This window comes from Mchenga conophoros, linkage group LG6 (genome assembly GCF_057382185.1).
Source record: "Mchenga conophoros isolate Kocher_MC1m ecotype Shallow Benthic linkage group LG6, M_conophoros_male_GT1.1, whole genome shotgun sequence".
NCBI classification, from domain to species: Eukaryota; Metazoa; Chordata; class Actinopteri; order Cichliformes; family Cichlidae; genus Mchenga; species Mchenga conophoros.
In genome coordinates this window covers 9,176,280-9,192,805 of record NC_140531.1, presented here as the reverse complement: position 1 = coordinate 9,192,805, position 16,526 = coordinate 9,176,280, and the positions used below count along the sequence as shown (strand labels likewise).

Here is a 16,526-nt window from a genome sequence, read left to right as displayed (position 1 = left end):
AACAGGGATGACAGCTTGGCAACCATTCTTCTATCACTCACCACCTCCACTGGCTCCAGAGGGCATCCTTGAACACAACTGGCTCTCCAGAAAAGCCTTTTCAGTCTCTTCCTGTCCCCGGCAGAGATGTTGCCATCCCAGCAGACCACCCTGTAAAAGGTGGCTGAGGCCACCACAGAGACATAGAAGGAGTGGCCCTTCACTCCAAAAGACCTGAGTCTCTGCAGCAGGTACAGCCTGCTCTGCCCTTTTCTGTAGAAGGCATCTGAATTATGAGTCCAGTCCAGTTTATTGTTCAGATAAACACCAAGGTACCTGTAGCTGTCCACAGCCTCAATGTCCATACCTTGAATGTTTAGTGGTTGTAGTGGAGGATGTTTGTGCCTTATATTTTATTAGTGTTGATCTGGAGGTAGTTCTGCTGGCACCAGTCCACAAAGTTGTGGGTCAGTTCTCTGTACTCCTTGTCGTCCCCATCAGAGATGAGGCCGACTATTGCAGAGTCAACAGAGAACTTCTGCAGGAAGCACTGGGTGGAGTTGTGGGAGAAGTCTGCAGTGTAGATGATGAAGAGGAACAGAGCCAGAACAGTTCCCTGTGCGGCCCCCGTACTGCAGAAGACCCTGTCCGACATACAGCCCTGAGTTCTCACATACTGTGGTCGGTCAGTGAGGTAGTCCAGTATCCATGTAGTGGGGTGATGGTCCACTCCTGAGTTCTCCAGCTTGTAACAATACAAATCAACAATAAACATGCCCTGAAAAACACAATAAATCATGAACTCTAATAAATTTAAAAAATACCATCAAATAAAACAATAGAAACAAACAAGGCCACAATAAAGGCCAGGATATACTGTACCAACAAGAATAAGTAGGTTTTTTTTAGGTGTTTTAAAATATTTGGGTGACTGGGCATCTCTTATGTGAAAAGGTAGGTTGATCCAAAGATTAGAGGCCACCACTAAAAAGACTCTCTCACCTCCCATTTTTATGCCTACATTTAAGAATCTACAAGAGCAGTTGGTTCATAGACGTCATTGATGTAGTCGGGGTGTATGGCTATAAAAGTTCAGTAGTAGGGTGCAGTAGGTGCAGTTTTATTTATATATGTACTTTATATTGTAAGGTAAGTCTTTAGAATAATACAAAGAAAACAGAGAAACCCCAAAAATCAGAAGCAGCTGAAGCATGTTGGATCATTAGTACAGCCTATGAGTACTATGAGAGAATTATAATAGTTGAGCCTAGAAGTAATAAAAGCATGAACTAGTTTTTTGGCCTCACTGTAGTCTTAAAATAAAAAATGGCGTTTTGAGGTGGGTCTTGTGATGGTGCAATGCTGTTGTAATCATCCTGTTTCTTTCCTCTCAAAAGACAAGCTGCTGCATTGTGTACAGTTTGCAGGTGATGAAGCAACATGGTTTGTATAGGCAGACATAGTTGTAGATCATCTGCAATGCAAAGTAAGGAGAAGTTGTGTTTTTTTAAAAAATGGTAAATGGCCCGTATTTGTATAGCGCTTTTCTAGTCCCTAAGGACCCCAAAGCACTTTACACAACCAGTCATCCACCCATTCACACACACATTCACACACTGGTGATGGCAAGCTACATTGTAGCCACAGCCACCCTGGGGCGCACTGACAGAGGCGAGGCTGCCGGACACTGGCGCCACCGGGCCCTCTGACCACCACCAAAATGACCCCAAGGCAATCATATAAACAGAGAGAGCCCTCAGTTACCCCAAACAGTTAAAAGCCTGTCATTAAAACCTCTTGAAAGGGCTTTTTTTCGGTGTAATACTCTGCTTGAAACCAGTCTAGATTTTCTTCAGAGATACTACTAAATGTTTATAAGCATTAGATCAACAATACCTGGCCCAAAGATACTGTTTCCAGGAAGCTGTAAGATGACGGCAAATGTTGAACTATTTCCATTAAGCAAGACAAAAACACGCCTTCATACAACCACGCAAGAAAAACAGCATTTGTGATGTTCATCTCCAACCACTAGATGGCACTTTAGCAACAGTTTTTGCTATTGACTCACGTTTAAAACCCTGAGCTTGTACAGCACAGTTGCTCTTCCTTTATCTTTCACAGCTATTTAAACTATTGTTTTTCTTACATTTGTTCGACTTCTCACATCACTTTTTTTGAAAAAAAAAAAACATTATTCAGAATACACATTAACACCTCGCTTTTATAATAGTTATAATGTCAGGTTTAATTATGAGGACTTTATATTCACATGCTATTTTTTCCTCCTGAATAATTCCTTGAATAATTTTACTTCCGTTTCCAAAGTGTGTTTAAACTGCTGTAAAACCTCAATTTGTGTATGGTTACCTTGGCAGGATGCAACATGCAAAATTCAACCCGTTAACTACTTGTTGGTTTTTCAACAGTGCGAGCTTTCAGCTGTCAAATCAGCCCGAGAGAGAGAGTACACTACGTTAAGCAGAGCAGGAAAGCCACACAGCCTTCAAAATAAAGGTATCACATTTTAGTTAAATAAAGTCACCTGTAATTGCGATAAATATATCTCAAGGCTTCGTGGCTCACCTCATCATATGATAACATGATAGTAATGCTTTCCAAACTCGTCTCCTAGCTAGTTTTTTTCAGCTTTGACGTACAGAACACTCGAAGATTCAACTACATAACAGTGGAAGATATTTGCAGATATCTCAGGTCCACAAACCTGTGCAAAAGAGTTTTTTTCTTTTCTTTTCTTTTTTACACCTGTGTTTTACCCCGACTGTTTCTGTTAATATGCGTTTAAAAACATAAATGGAAAAGTTGACTTCTTGCATCCTGAAATGAAACATGAAAAAAAAAGACCCTCTTTGATCAAATTAAATCTCTGACAAATTCGTTTATTAACCCTTTTATTTTGAAGGCTGACCTGTTTGCGGTCTCGTGTATGAGTGGTATTGTGACAGATGGGGAAGAGGTGGAGTTGAAAGACAGCATCCACTTCATTCAGCTGTTAATTCACTGTGTGCCAAGGCAGCCTGCGTACCTTGATACATCGACTTTGTTTAGCTGTTTTTGTACTGATTCTTTTCCCCTCTATCCTTGGATATAAATGACTGATTGCCAAATGGGTAAGACTTGGTTTAGTTGCCTTTTTATTACTGATTTTAATATGTATTTATTTAGTTCATATTTACAGAGAACGGGATCGTTTAAATTATTGATATTTAAATGTAGGTGTGATTTTCAGAGACTGTCACTGGATATTTAAAATTAAAAGGCTCTTTCATGCAATTTACCTTCATAATTGTCTTTTAGTATACTCCTGATGTGTGATACTCTTATTATAAAGACGCTTGACCTTATGACATGAATTGGATCTTAAAAAGTTACCCAGCTGTTTTATAGGGAAGCTTCAAGTTTCACACTGTCATGTTTCTAACTAAACAGCTGTAATTTGAAGACAAATCATTAGAAATAAATACTGCTATTACTGGTGCAAACCTTCAATGCATGCTGAGAATAGCTGGTGGAACGTTTTAGTGATGGTTGTACACTTCAGCATATACCACTTCTCACTGTTTAACCTTGTGGTCATACATTGTGGGTCTTAGCAGCTGAAATGGGGAAGAGACTCACATTCACATGCACATCACCGACTGTAACATTAAAAAGGAAGTTGCAAAGATGCCTAAACTACTTAAAAACGTAACTTAAAGTCAGCGGTTATTTTTCAGATTGGTAATTCGGTATCTAAATTACCTAAACAAAGGCTCCAATGATTTAAGCCTGTCAGCTTTGTTGCACAAGATGTGTAAAGGAAGGGTGGGGAAGTGGAAGCGCTGTGGTCACATCATTAACAGCAAACAACATATCTCTACAGGAAGTATTGGCAGTTAGCAGTCTTTTAGCTTTAAATATTCTAAAAAATATTTATTTTCTCAAAGGATCAATGTAAAAAAAAAAAAAAGGTCAGTATGGCCTGAATGCTGCTGAGGAACCAGAGTGCATACACTTTGCTTTGCTTATCATAACATCTCATCATCTATGCTGATGATAAAAATATGTTGCTTTGCTGTTGTTGTTGTTTTTTTAAAGTTACGTCTCTTCATTTTCTAAAATCTAAAGAACAGGTGTTTAATTTTGTCTTTATCCATGTAAAACACAAATACAGAGAAAATTAAATGGAATTTGCCGAGAGAGGATGTTGGGTAAACCACCAAATGGTATGACGCTTTCGTTAATGATTCATTTTTAAGCCAAACAGGAGGTCAGTGCTGTTTTAAGATGATGCAACTTCGGTGAGCTGCAATGGAGCTGCTTTGCAAACTGACACTGCTACAAATAAAGCCACAAAGACAAAATTCAAAGTGCACAAAGAATTAAAAAAAAAAATAAATTGCGCCTTACTAAAAATTGACCTTACCTTGATATTAACACTGGCCCTTGAATATGTGAAGGCGGGTGACACTGGCTATCATTAGACATGTTTCTACAGCAGAGAGTTGTGAGTTGGCATGAACATTTATAGAAATGGTAAGAGTAATGGTGCCTCTTTTTTGTTTCTGAGGCTTTGCAGTAATGTTTCAATTATGCTCAGTTGTGGGCGTAGGAAAAGGGCTGTTCAGTCCCAAGAGGACCCTCGTACAGTTGTGACTGTGAGAAAGTATAACCCCCGCCTAAGCTGGCCACAGCTTCTTCATGTTTCTGTCACATTCAAGTTTGTAACATGGAACAGGAGTGAGGCAAATGAATGTGGTTGTTGATTTGCTGTTTATTACGTGTGTTTATATGGCAAACTGATGGCCATGTTTGAGTTTAAAACTGATCAGTACTGATCCATACCCAGAGGTATTTGAAAGACAGTCAGAAGCAGCTGTTTCCAGTGGAGGCGCCTTTTTTCTCCTCCAGAGCCTGGTTTGGAAATTCTCCTACAGGTGCAGACAAAGCGCAAAAGTGTGGGGGCTGCTCTAAAAGGGGCCCTCAAGTTTCCCCAGTGGAAAACAGTCTATCACTACAATGTGAAGATGAAGGAAACTCTGGGTCATTAAGATAACTAACCCCTGTGACGCAATGACCACATGCAACTGATAATTGAATCTAAAATCATAATACGGTAAAATATTATCTATAACCGAGCAAATTTCCAAATACTATTTTCTTCCTTAGAATTAATGATCATTAAAAAAAAACACAAGTCATGCTATGGCTCTGTTTCTGTTTAATGGAATGGAAATATGAGAAAACTCATCATGGATTTGCGAGTGTCTCTGTTTTCGAGAAAAATATTCACAGTACTGTTTTGTGGTGACAGAAATCATTCATGAAAAAACCACAGCACCTGTCTCACATATCTTCCAGAGAAGCCATCTTCCCTGTGTTGTGGTTGTTTTTAAATATACTCCACATTTTCAATATGAAAATTATCATTCAAATTATTCAAGAACAGCTCCGTTCTGCACATTTGTTTTACAGTAGATATTGTTGTATTTGAAGAACTTGTTGTTGGAATTGCTGGAATTATATTGTTCCACTGTATGTTTAGTTTCCTCAGATTTTACACCAGAAGAGAAGATGGAGATCAAAACCATCAAGACATATAAAAAAGACCTTCTGGATGATATCCAGGTAACCTGTATACATATACCAGGCATGTCCAAGGTCCAGTCCAGGGGCCAATAACAGCCCTAGGGCAGATTTTATATGGCCCCTCGCTCCCACCACCACAGACAGAATTAATAAAGTGTCATTTGTCTTTTCACCTCATGGTAGCAGCACCAGTTTCAAATGAACCTGAGATGCATCTTCAGCAGATCTTTATGTTATTTTACTCCATGTGTAAATGAAAAGCAGGTTAATTTTGAACACCTGATCACCATAACAACAATTCTTGCATTATTAAAAAAAATAAAATGTGAAAAAAGAAGCATAATGTTTCAAAAAAAAAAAAGGTGAGAAGGATTGGGGCCCCTGGGTGATCTTCCATCAATATGGCACTCTTATAAAAAAAAGTTTATACAATCATTGCACTTATTTTTGTGTTTTTGTGTTTTTCACGTTTTTTTAAACAATATAAAATACTTTTCTTTCTCTCTGTCTTTTCCAGAAGTTAAAAATGGAGATAGACAATGTGATGGCAGAAATACTCAGTTTTGAGTCTGCAGAAGAAAAGTAAGTAGACTCTTTTTGTTTTTTTGTGCAAAATGGGAAAAACCCTACACCTGCATCATGCACGGAGGTTTCTTTGTCGTGTATTTAGAACACCTACACAATGCCACTGACAAAAAACATGTAAATGTCTTACATGACTCAGTGACACAGTGCCTTTCAAACAAGTTTCTCTTCTTCCAATGATTACTAACACTTGAAAAGAGTTTTCCACTTATAACATATTGATTAGCTATTTTTTTTGATGAGAAAACAGTTTTTTGTTTCACAGTTGTGGGCAAAATTATGCAACACTTCCCCCCTAATTACAATCACTGATCCAAACTAGGCTGATAGTCAATAGAATGAGATGCATGAAACCTGTTGCAACCAATGAGTCTCGGATGTATATATTGCATCAAATGTGCCATATTGTGCAACTTCCAAAAAAATAATTATGGACTAATGATGTTAATTTTACAGTACTGTGCAAAAGGCTTGAGGCAGGTGTAATTTAGTCATATTTTGCTTCCAAAGAGCCAAACTTTTGCAGTGGTTCTCCGAGCTTTCTGAAGTCTTTTAAAGTTTTTCATTAGAAATTGGCTGCTTTTTCACTTATTCTCTGTCCTGTCCCATCAACAGCATGGCATATCTCAATTCAATTCAGTTCAATTCTATTCTATTCTATCTTTAAAGTGCAAAATCACAACAACTGTTGCCTCAAGGTGTTTTATATTGTAAGGTAAAGACCATAAGATGATACAAAGAGAACCCCAACAATCAGGGAACCTTCTATGAGCAAGCACTTGGCAACAGTGTGAAGGAAAAATTCCCTTTTAATAGGAATAAATCTCTGGAAGAACCAGGCTCAGGGAGGGGCGGCCATCTGTCACGATCTCGGCATGGCATGCATCATATCCTTAAAGCAATTTGAGGAAACTGAAAAAGTCGAGGAAAAAAGAGGAAGTTGAGGCCTGAAAGACAATCTACAGCAGATGACAGTACTGTCATGTCCTTAAGAAATAGGAAAAAAACAACACAACTGACACATCGACTACACCGACTATCTACTCTTTGGTGAAGCTGCTTCAGAAATGGTCTCTGTGGAGGCGTGTCTGTCAAGAAGTCATTCTTAAGGAAGGGAGACTAGGAGAAAAGACCTGGACTGAAAATCAGTGAAAACAGGTCATGGTCATGGTTAAAGTTTGAATGTCAGTATGTATGCGGGAAATAAGAAAGGAGGCACAACAATGAGTCTCTACGGCTATAGTGGAGGCTCTGACCTGGTTTAGGACTGCATTTCAGACAGGGGTGACGGATTCTTTTCAAAACTGCAGGAATTATGAATGCAGAAAAGTATTGTCAGGTTTTGATCCACCATGCAATACCATCTGGAAAGTGTATTATCCCAACAAACTGACAGTGCAGTAAAACAAACCTGGATAGACAAAATATACAATGAAGCACTATCATTCATGAATTGGCCTCCACTGAGGCTGGACCTCAACATTATTAAAGCAGTTTGGGATCATCTTGATAAAGAATGGAAAAAAAGACAGCCAACATTCAAATGTCCTTCAAGAAGGCTACACATGCAATCCTGTGCAGTTGTTTTGCACCGAGCATGTGTGCAAAGAAAATGAAAAAGAACAAGTGTAAGACTTTTGTCCACGACTGACATTTTTCTCATTATTGTTGATTTTTCAGCAAAGCAATAGAGAAAAACAAACAATTTGCAAATGGGAAGAAGAAATTCAACATGGACCCTAAAAAGGTAAGCTGGATCAACATACTCGACAAGGAATAACCATTTGTTATGAAGAATTAAAAAACAAACAAACAAAAAAGCCTTTTTGCATTTCGCTGTCTGAGCTTTTGCAGCTGAGCACCTTCCTCCAGCACAGCAGCTTGTATTAACTTTCATGTGTGTCATACTGAAGGGGCCGCCGTGTCTGTGAACAGAACAGACACCCTGGCCCACACCAGAGTTTCTGTGGTTTTGCTTGGAGGTCAAAGTTATGACTGCTGTGCGTGCAAATGTTTGCAACTACTGATACAATGAATAATTCTTGTCATGGTTTACTTTCTTTTTTGTTTAGCTTAACTTTACTACAACTTAATATAACTTGACACACTTATATAACAGTGTTCCACTTTGAACCATAGGCAGTCTAAAGTAATATAAACATGACAATCAATGTGTAATCAACGTTGGATTACACAGAAGAGAATTAAGGCAGCATGTAGCTGCATGCAGGCAATAACTAAATGCTAAACATTGTTTTCCTCTTCAAGCACAGTATCGAGGAGAAAGAGGAAGAGATAACTGAATTTAAGGAATTAGGATTACAGATGCTGTGAACTTGCTGTGTTTTACCAGCATGAGATGAGATCATTGTGAAAGTAGCACACATTAGCCACAGCAGGCAGCGCATGTGTTCCTGTGCATATTTTAAGTGCTATGTCAGAAGCTAAAAATTCTCCTTACCTGTGCAGTTTTAGTGGTGAGGACAAATAGAGCCCAAATGTGAACTTCTGTGAAATGATCCGCTTGCTTGCAGGGAATCAACTACTTGTTGGAGATTAAGCTGCTGGATGGAAGTGCTCAATCCATCGCTGAGTTTCTCTACAAGGAAGAAGGACTCAACAAGACAGCCATTGGAGAATTCCTTGGAGAAAGGTGAGTGAGGCCAGGGAGTGTGCAGACGGCAGTAGAAGGGAGGCAATGAGGATGGGAGTGAAGGAAATGAAAAGGTGTAGAATCAGAGCGTGAGGAGGCTAAAACACAGGATAAGTTAGGATAGGTCTTGTATGGAAAAGGTGAAAACTTTTCTTTTGTTTCATGCCTTTTCCCTCACACTCCGCCCCACAGGGAAGAACTCCACCTTCAGACCCTGAAGGCTTTTGTGGAGCTGCACGAGTTCTCCGACCTCAACCTGGTCCAGGCTCTCAGGTCAGCCCCTCTTCATCTGCTGTGTCATAAACACAATTTTTCTTCATGATCATTTTACAAGGATGTTTGCATACACATATGTAATAGTATAATGGATAACACCAATAGGAACCTGACTAAATGTAGACTTGCAGACTTGACCTTTTAACTGCTAAACAAAGACAAAAGGCCATAGAAGGGCATAATTGAAGTTTAAATGTACCTACATTGTAATATTTGCACTTATTTATGAGCAAAAACAGAGAAAAAGAGTAATATGTAATCAGAAAGTCTTTCCACAGTCACTAAACTGTAACTGTTATCAGACAAGCAGCTATATATAACTTGTTCACAGTGTGGACAGGCCCAATGTTCACTCAGAGGTATCAGGAGCAGTAAAATTACTCCAAACCTTTTGCTACAGAGACAGGCAGATTTAGATTGCAAATGACGACGGTGGTATGGAGGAAAAAAAGTATTCCAAAAATATTTGTAAAATTTTGATTTCCAAAGAAAAGGGTATAGATCAAAAATGTTAAGATTGTGTAGCAAATTAAAATGTCCTTTATCCAAAACAAAAAAAATGTATAAGGTTAGTCATCCTGGTGATAAATACTCAGGATGGAAACAGTTATTTACTGTTGTTTATTATGCTTCCAGGCATTTTGAGAAGTCAAAAAGAAAATCTACCTAATGTTGCACAGTAACAGTGATGTCATCGGGGTTATCCTGTCTGGTTATCCCTCCTTTCCTTGACCTTGTTAGGATCAAGTAAAATTCACCTTGAAAAGGAACTGACAAATAATTTTAAAACAAAAAGTAAAGGAGAAATAAGAACCACGGTGCTTAGAGTCTCACCCTTTCATTTTACAGCAGCTATTTCTGACACAGGTCCGCTCTAAACCACATTGTTCTAAAGATACAATACATCTGAAATGAGTTCTTACTGTGTTATTTGCAGGGCACAGACACATGGAGAAGCCAGTGAATGACTTGATTCCTTTAGTTATTTGATCTACTTCAATGCCTGACTGTATAAAGGCACCCATGACACAAACTTAACTGACATGTAAAATGAACCTAAAAAGAGGACATAACCAATGCAAATGTGAAACTATATTTTCATACAGCTATTTTGATGGAGAGCACTTCTCTGAACTCATGTAACGAGCCCTTCCCATATGGCCACAACTCATAATGACCAAACTTGGCAAAATTAGAGTATATTAATAACTTTCCCTGATGACCAAGCAATTCCAACCCAAGTGTTGAAGATGAAATTTGTCAGAATTTCACAAGCAGAACAGCCAAACTTGATTCTCACATTAAATGTAACATTTCCTGTCCTTGTATGCTGATGTTAACATGCTGTATAGATGACTCCACCACAGGTCACACTGACCGATCTGCTGTTAATCAGTCCTTCAGCACAAAAAGCAGCTATAAAGTCCAGACTTTGAGACTTGCTACAGACAGACAGTGCGTCTCCTGTCTACTTGCTGATAAACAGCTTCACGTGTATTGTTAACATACTGAGGTGTTCTGCCTTTGCGGTGTGTATGTGACAGACAGTTTCTGTGGAGTTTCCGTCTGCCTGGTGAAGCTCAGAAGATTGACCGTATGATGGAGGCCTTCGCCACCCGCTACTGCGACTGCAACCTCGATGTCTTCCAGTCAACTGGTGGGCTTCAATATGCATTCTATATTCATACTTCCTGTTTGAGACTGTGTGTGAGAGAGCGGAGGTTTTTTTTTTAAAATTACCACACCATCTTTGTATTTTTGATATTCACGTCTTCCTTTCTACTTTTTTTTGTGCTTTCTCCTTGTCACTAATTCTGTATTTCTCTATTCAGTACCAAAAATGCATATGTGAAACACTGGTTCAGGCTTCCTCTTATTCTTTGTGTGCGTGTGCATCTTCCTCTTAACCCCAGACACGTGCTACATCCTGTCTTTTGCCATCATCATGTTGAACACGAGCCTTCACAACCCCAACGTGAAGGACAAAACCACTCTGGAGCGTTTCATCTCCATGAACAGAGGCATCAACAATGGAGAGGACCTACCCAATGATCTGCTGTCGGTGAGAACCTCTCAAAAACACAATCACAGCGCCCACGTAGACGCCAAGAAGCAATTACCTAAATGGACACACAGCTAACATTTTAGCCTCTGCATACATTCACCACACATTTTCAGCTCCCTAGTGATGTAAAAGAAACGGCTAGCTCATATTGTGAATAATAAGAGGAAGGTGAACAAGAAGAGATTGTGTTAAAAGTTTTTTTTTAAGTCATTGACTGGTAAACGTCAAAATGAAACAGAAGCTAACAATAATATTATTTATTACAGTATTTGTAACAAAAAGTAAAACCACACAGTTCCTTTCCTCCTCGAGAAAGTAATACCTGTATTTCATAGTCGCCACTAATGTGGAACTGAAACACACACAGACATGAAAACATCCAGGTTCTCTCATGCCAATCTTCCACCCACAGGTCAGTCGAGGCCGTCAGCGGGTTACAGGAGGCTCAGGATCATATTTTATATTCACCTGCAATTCATTTAATGGTTGCATTTCATTTCACTCTCTCTACGCACAGAAACTGTACGAGAGCATACGCAACGAGCCCTTCAAAATCCCAGAGGACGATGGGAATGATCTGACTCACACCTTCTTCAACCCCGACAGAGAAGGATGGCTCCTCAAACTTGGTAAAATCCCACCCAGAAAACATGCTTAAACAGTGGACTTTTTTTTATGTTAAGCGTGCTTTGCCCTGCTGTGTGGCATCACATCTTAGTAATTTGCTACACAAACAGGAAAGTACAGAGGAAGCACGGAGAGAATGACCCAATACTGGAAGATTCTCATGTGTGCTTGCACGTAAGTGACATAATATCCCCAACCAACAGCCCACATTTTTGTTGTCTCTCTATTTTAGGAGGTCGAGTTAAGACGTGGAAGAGGCGATGGTTCATTCTGACAGACAACTGCCTCTACTACTTCGAGTACACCACTGTAAGGCCTCTGTCAAACTCATCATGCTGTCACTGTATATTTGTCCTTCTCTAGCTGTTGCTAAGCTCTTTTGATGAATCAGGTGAATGGCATCATAGGTGGTAGGGTTTAATCAGTTTTTTTTTACATATCACTGACGTCGAAGTTGTAGTTATGAAAACCTAACTGGAACGTAACCATAGAGACGGTTGTGCTGAAAACGCCCATGTTTTATTACGTGGCTTTTTTTTCTTGCCTAATGTTACAGATAAAAATGACACATTAATGTCTTTAACCTTTGAAGATTGACCAAATTCTCAGTGAGTTACGTGGTGTTACTCAGGCTTTGAAAACCAAAATGTGATGTTATTTCCGGTAAAAGTGTCACTTAATAATCTTATATCAGGTATCTATCCCTATCTTTTCTGCTTCCCTTTTTTTCTGACATTGGTAACATTTTTTTTATTCTCATCTCTACATTTTTTTTTGTTTTTTTACCCACCTGACTCATCAATAAATGTCTTTTGGATCTGCCTGTAGGATAAAGAGCCCCGAGGCATCATCCCCCTGGAGAATCTCTGTGTTAGAGAAGTGCATTACCCTCGTAAACCGGTAAGATCTTGTCAGCTGTTCAAGCAGAACACAAACACATTCTGCAAGTTGATAAACTGATAGTTTCTAAGAGTGACTTTCATGTTGATGGTCTTGCATCGTGTAGTACTGTCTGGAGCTGTACAACCCCAACAGTCGAGGGCAGAAGATCAAAGCATGTAAGACAGAGACGGATGGCAGGGTGGTGGAGGGGAAACACCAGTCCTACACAATCTGTGCCTCCAGCGCAGAAGAGAGAGATTCCTGGATTGAGGCCATCAGGTCAGACCACACACACACACACACACACACACACACACACACACACACACACACACACACACACTTACACGCACTTCTTTCAATTAGGTCAATGAAGCTTAATATGCTATTCACGCCGGATGTTCACAAAACAGCCAGTCTTATCTCATTATTTGCTAACAAAGTTGTTGATAAAACACACATTTGGTTCCTGGTTATTTAGAGGCAGCGCTGCAAGTACAACACAAGCACACAAAGGATTAGTATCAATGCTGTGCAATACTGCGAAGTTTTGTTATTGATCTGACACCAAGTATCTAGACCCATATGGAAAAGAAATAGTAAAAACGTATATGTGATTACTCATGAAAGTGGCCACTTTCATGAGTAAATCATATAAGGCTTACATGATTTACTCATGAAAGTGGCCACTTTCGCATTACTTTCATGCATTGTTTTAGTAAGTATCCAAAACATACAAGTTTCATTATATAATTTTTCAAGGGATCTTATATCTGTTTTCACACTTATATGCTTTTCATACAAGTTTCACACAAGACAGATACAAACTTTATAAGATTTATATATATCTTTTCCATATGGGGAGAGCCACTATTGCCGATACTAAGAGCAACACTGAAGGCAGCTTATGTAGGCAAGAGGAGTGCAGTATGACTTATGAGATGAATCATCACCAATTTCTGAACTGAACACATTTTAACGACCAATAAGGTCACTGTGATTTTTAATTCTCATAATAATTAAGATAAGAAATCACACTTTTTCAGCTTTTCATGTATTCATGTAGGCTGTAAATAAAATAGATTTGACAGTCAACATTAAATGTTTCAGACAGTTTTCATAGCACTTTGTTAAAATGTCTCAATATTAAGCATTTGTAAGGTGTAAGTAAGATATTAGCAAGTGCTTAATTCGTCATTTATATATCTTTACTCCTCCTTAGTATGTCATTACAGATTTGTTTATTTATCCATGTGTTATTGTTACACCATGTAACTATGTACAGCTATTATTCCCAGTAATAATCATAATCATTACTCATAGTAATAAAGCTATATTCATAAATGGCATACTAAAGAGGAACAATGATGTATAACTGATGTATTAAGCACTTGCTTATACCTCAATAACGCTAAATAGACATTATTATAAAGTTCTGCTGGTATTTGGATCAGTCTCCCACTCTAACCACTAGTACTTGGTTGCAGTCATGCTTGTTGCTGACTCTTCTTTTAGCTATATTTTGGTTTTCAGCAGTTTCAGAGAGAGTCTCTCTAATGGAAGATGCATGTCTTTGTTCACTAGTGCCAGCGTTTTATGTCTGACTCATGTAGCTTTAGTTTGAAATCAGCACCCTGGTGCATTTTGGAACAGCAGCATTAGCACTGAGGACACTGCTTTAAACCAATGAAACAATAAACTTCTGCCTATACCAGGATTAATCCGAATGCCTATGGAAAATATGTTCTTCAATAAGCCAAGAGCAATACATAGTTATGTATTGTTATTTAACTGTATATTGTTATATAAGCTTTTGTTAACCTCCTTATAAGCTAATGTCAGCCTTTTTTCTATCTTCAAATAGGGCAAGTATCACCAAGGATCCGTTCTACGACTTGGTCTCAGTCCGTAAGAAAAAGGTGATACACCAAACTCCCCAGGACTCAGGAGAGCAGGATCCGACCTCGTGAATGTTCAGCTCACTCCACCGTGCACTGTGGATTGTAATTTCTTTTGAAAATCATTTTAACCACCCTGCAACAAAAGGGCAATGGAGGCTTCAGAAACACACTGACGGTGGTGGTTTAGACTAAAAAAGAGACTTCCCTTTCCACTTCTCCTTTCATAGACTGAGAAACACAGTGTCAGGGGTGAAAAAATGACTCATTTGTGTTGTTCATGGCATCAGCACGGCGGGCAAAGGAGCGCTTGGCAACAAATTCTCTGGGCCCACACGAGGAGATATCTCGGTTTAGGTTAACACATTTGACAGTGTGTGTGTTTACTGCACTTGTTTTCCTCTCTGCAGTGAGAAGATGATTCTTTTGGTTTGATTTTCACCTAACCAAGTATCTCAGCTAAGGAAGAAAAATTAAACATGTGATGTCTCAGCAGTTCCTTGAATGCTATTAAAAGGCGCGCGTAGGGCACAGCGTCTTACTCAGTTCTCATAGTGCTCAGAAGCGGACATTTATAGGGTGATTTTATTTCTCTCTGGTGGACAGCTTTAAGTTTTACTGCAAATCCATTGGTGGGTATGGTGTTATCTCAGTGACCTGTTGAAGTGTCTAGTTTGTACAGAATCATTTTCACGTATGTAAATATGTTTTTCAGTTGTTTGGATCTTATACAGTCACATCAAATGCATGTTAATATGTTTTTGTCATGTAAATTGAAAGGACAGTGCAATAGGAACATGCATTTTATATCCGCTTTGTAACAAATTTACTGTGTAAATTGAAATCATTTAACCATTCATTGTGTTTTGTGTCAGTCTGTATACTGCATATGTTTGATCACTGTAAGTACTTTATTTTTTATGCTCTCACGAAATGATTATTTAATAAAAAAAAAGTGTTTATCGATGCGTTTGTATTAAAAAGGAGGATTTTGTTTTCATGCTTTGATCTTGACAGCTGTGTTTTCGGTTGAATACGCACTGAAACCATTCAGCCACACCTTACTTCCTCATATTTATTTTGTATGCTGATATGTTTGGTTTACATCCTTGGGTGAAGCACCTAAAACCACCTCTGTGGTTTGATGTGGCAGGCTTGTGTGTGTGAGAATTTTGTCAAAACCATCCTTTTTCATGGCCCAGATTTAAAAAAAAAATCATGAGGAACAAGCTTGATGATTCACAACCATAAAACTTGTAAATGACTCTCCTGTAACATGCAGCTATTCTATCAATTGTTTAGACTTTTTTCCTCTCAGCCATGCCTCTAACTTTGTCTCCAAACTGCTCAAGATGAGCTGTCCCTCTGATGTGCTCATTTCTAATCTAGTCCATCCTGGTCACTCCCAGCGAAGCTCTTTTACAGCTTCATTTCTTCCACCTCCAGCTTGGCTTCAGAGTGACCGACTCATCCTTGCTGCTATATTTCTTTCATAAATGACCCCTGACACTTGTCTCCACCCATTCCACCCTGCCTACACGCTCTTCTTCACCTATCTTGGGCACTGTCCATTGATTTGAATGGTCAACCCAATGCATTTAAACCTGTTCTCTTCATTACAGCTTCTCCTTGCAGCTTCACTGTTACACCAGGTCTTCTCACACACACATATTCTGTCTCACGTCTGCTGACTTTCATTTCTTTTTTCTGCACAGCATACAACCAGGTTCGCTCTGGGGTGGCTGTAGCTCAGGAAGTAAAGCAGGTCATCTGCTAATAGTACCCCTGGCTGCTCCAGTATGCATGTCAAAGCATCCTTGTGCAAGATACTGAAAGTTGCTCTCTGATGCATTCATCAGAGTATGAATATGCATGAATGTTAGACAGCCAGAACTTAAGCATATGAAAAAGTGGGTGAATAAGGCATGTTGTATAAAGTGCTTTGAGTATTAAGGTGTTATATAAAAATTTA

The 16,526-nt window shown here is 39.0% G+C and overlaps 2 protein-coding genes across 2 annotated transcripts; one reads left to right on the top strand and one right to left on the bottom strand.

The window, feature by feature from the left end:
- Positions 1–385: 385 nt before the first annotated feature.
- LOC146572043 (uncharacterized) lies at positions 386–1,885 on the bottom strand. The gene is made up of 2 exons (XM_085278438.1): positions 1,876–1,885; positions 386–757 (listed from the first exon to the last, which is right to left on the bottom strand). The coding sequence occupies exon 2, from the start codon at positions 752–754 to the stop codon at positions 386–388; it is 369 nt and encodes a 122-aa protein (XP_085134564.1). The 5' UTR covers positions 755–757; positions 1,876–1,885.
- A 1,076-nt stretch (positions 1,886–2,961) lies between these two features.
- cyth4b (cytohesin 4b) lies at positions 2,962–15,520 on the top strand. Its single transcript, XM_085276077.1, has 13 exons — positions 2,962–3,110; positions 5,525–5,607; positions 6,086–6,150; positions 7,834–7,900; positions 8,688–8,806; positions 8,999–9,079; positions 10,627–10,739; positions 10,996–11,144; positions 11,665–11,776; positions 12,007–12,083; positions 12,603–12,674; positions 12,781–12,935; positions 14,521–15,520. The coding sequence occupies exons 1-13, from the start codon at positions 3,092–3,094 to the stop codon at positions 14,624–14,626; spliced, it is 1,218 nt and encodes a 405-aa protein (XP_085132203.1). The 5' UTR covers positions 2,962–3,091; the 3' UTR covers positions 14,627–15,520.
- The last annotated feature ends 1,006 nt before the right edge of the window (positions 15,521–16,526 follow it).

Bases quoted from the DNA above. Each gene is read 5' to 3' on its own strand.
- LOC146572043 (XM_085278438.1), bottom strand. From the start codon at position 754: ATGTTTATTGTTGATTTGTATTGTTACAAGCTGGAGAACTCAGGAGTG.
- cyth4b (XM_085276077.1), top strand. The intron at 6,151-7,833 runs GTAAGTAGACTC...TTGATTTTTCAG, and splicing joins TTTGAGTCTGCAGAAGAAAA to CAAAGCAATAGAGAAAAACA. The intron at 7,901-8,687 runs GTAAGCTGGATC...GCTTGCTTGCAG, and splicing joins TCAACATGGACCCTAAAAAG to GGAATCAACTACTTGTTGGA.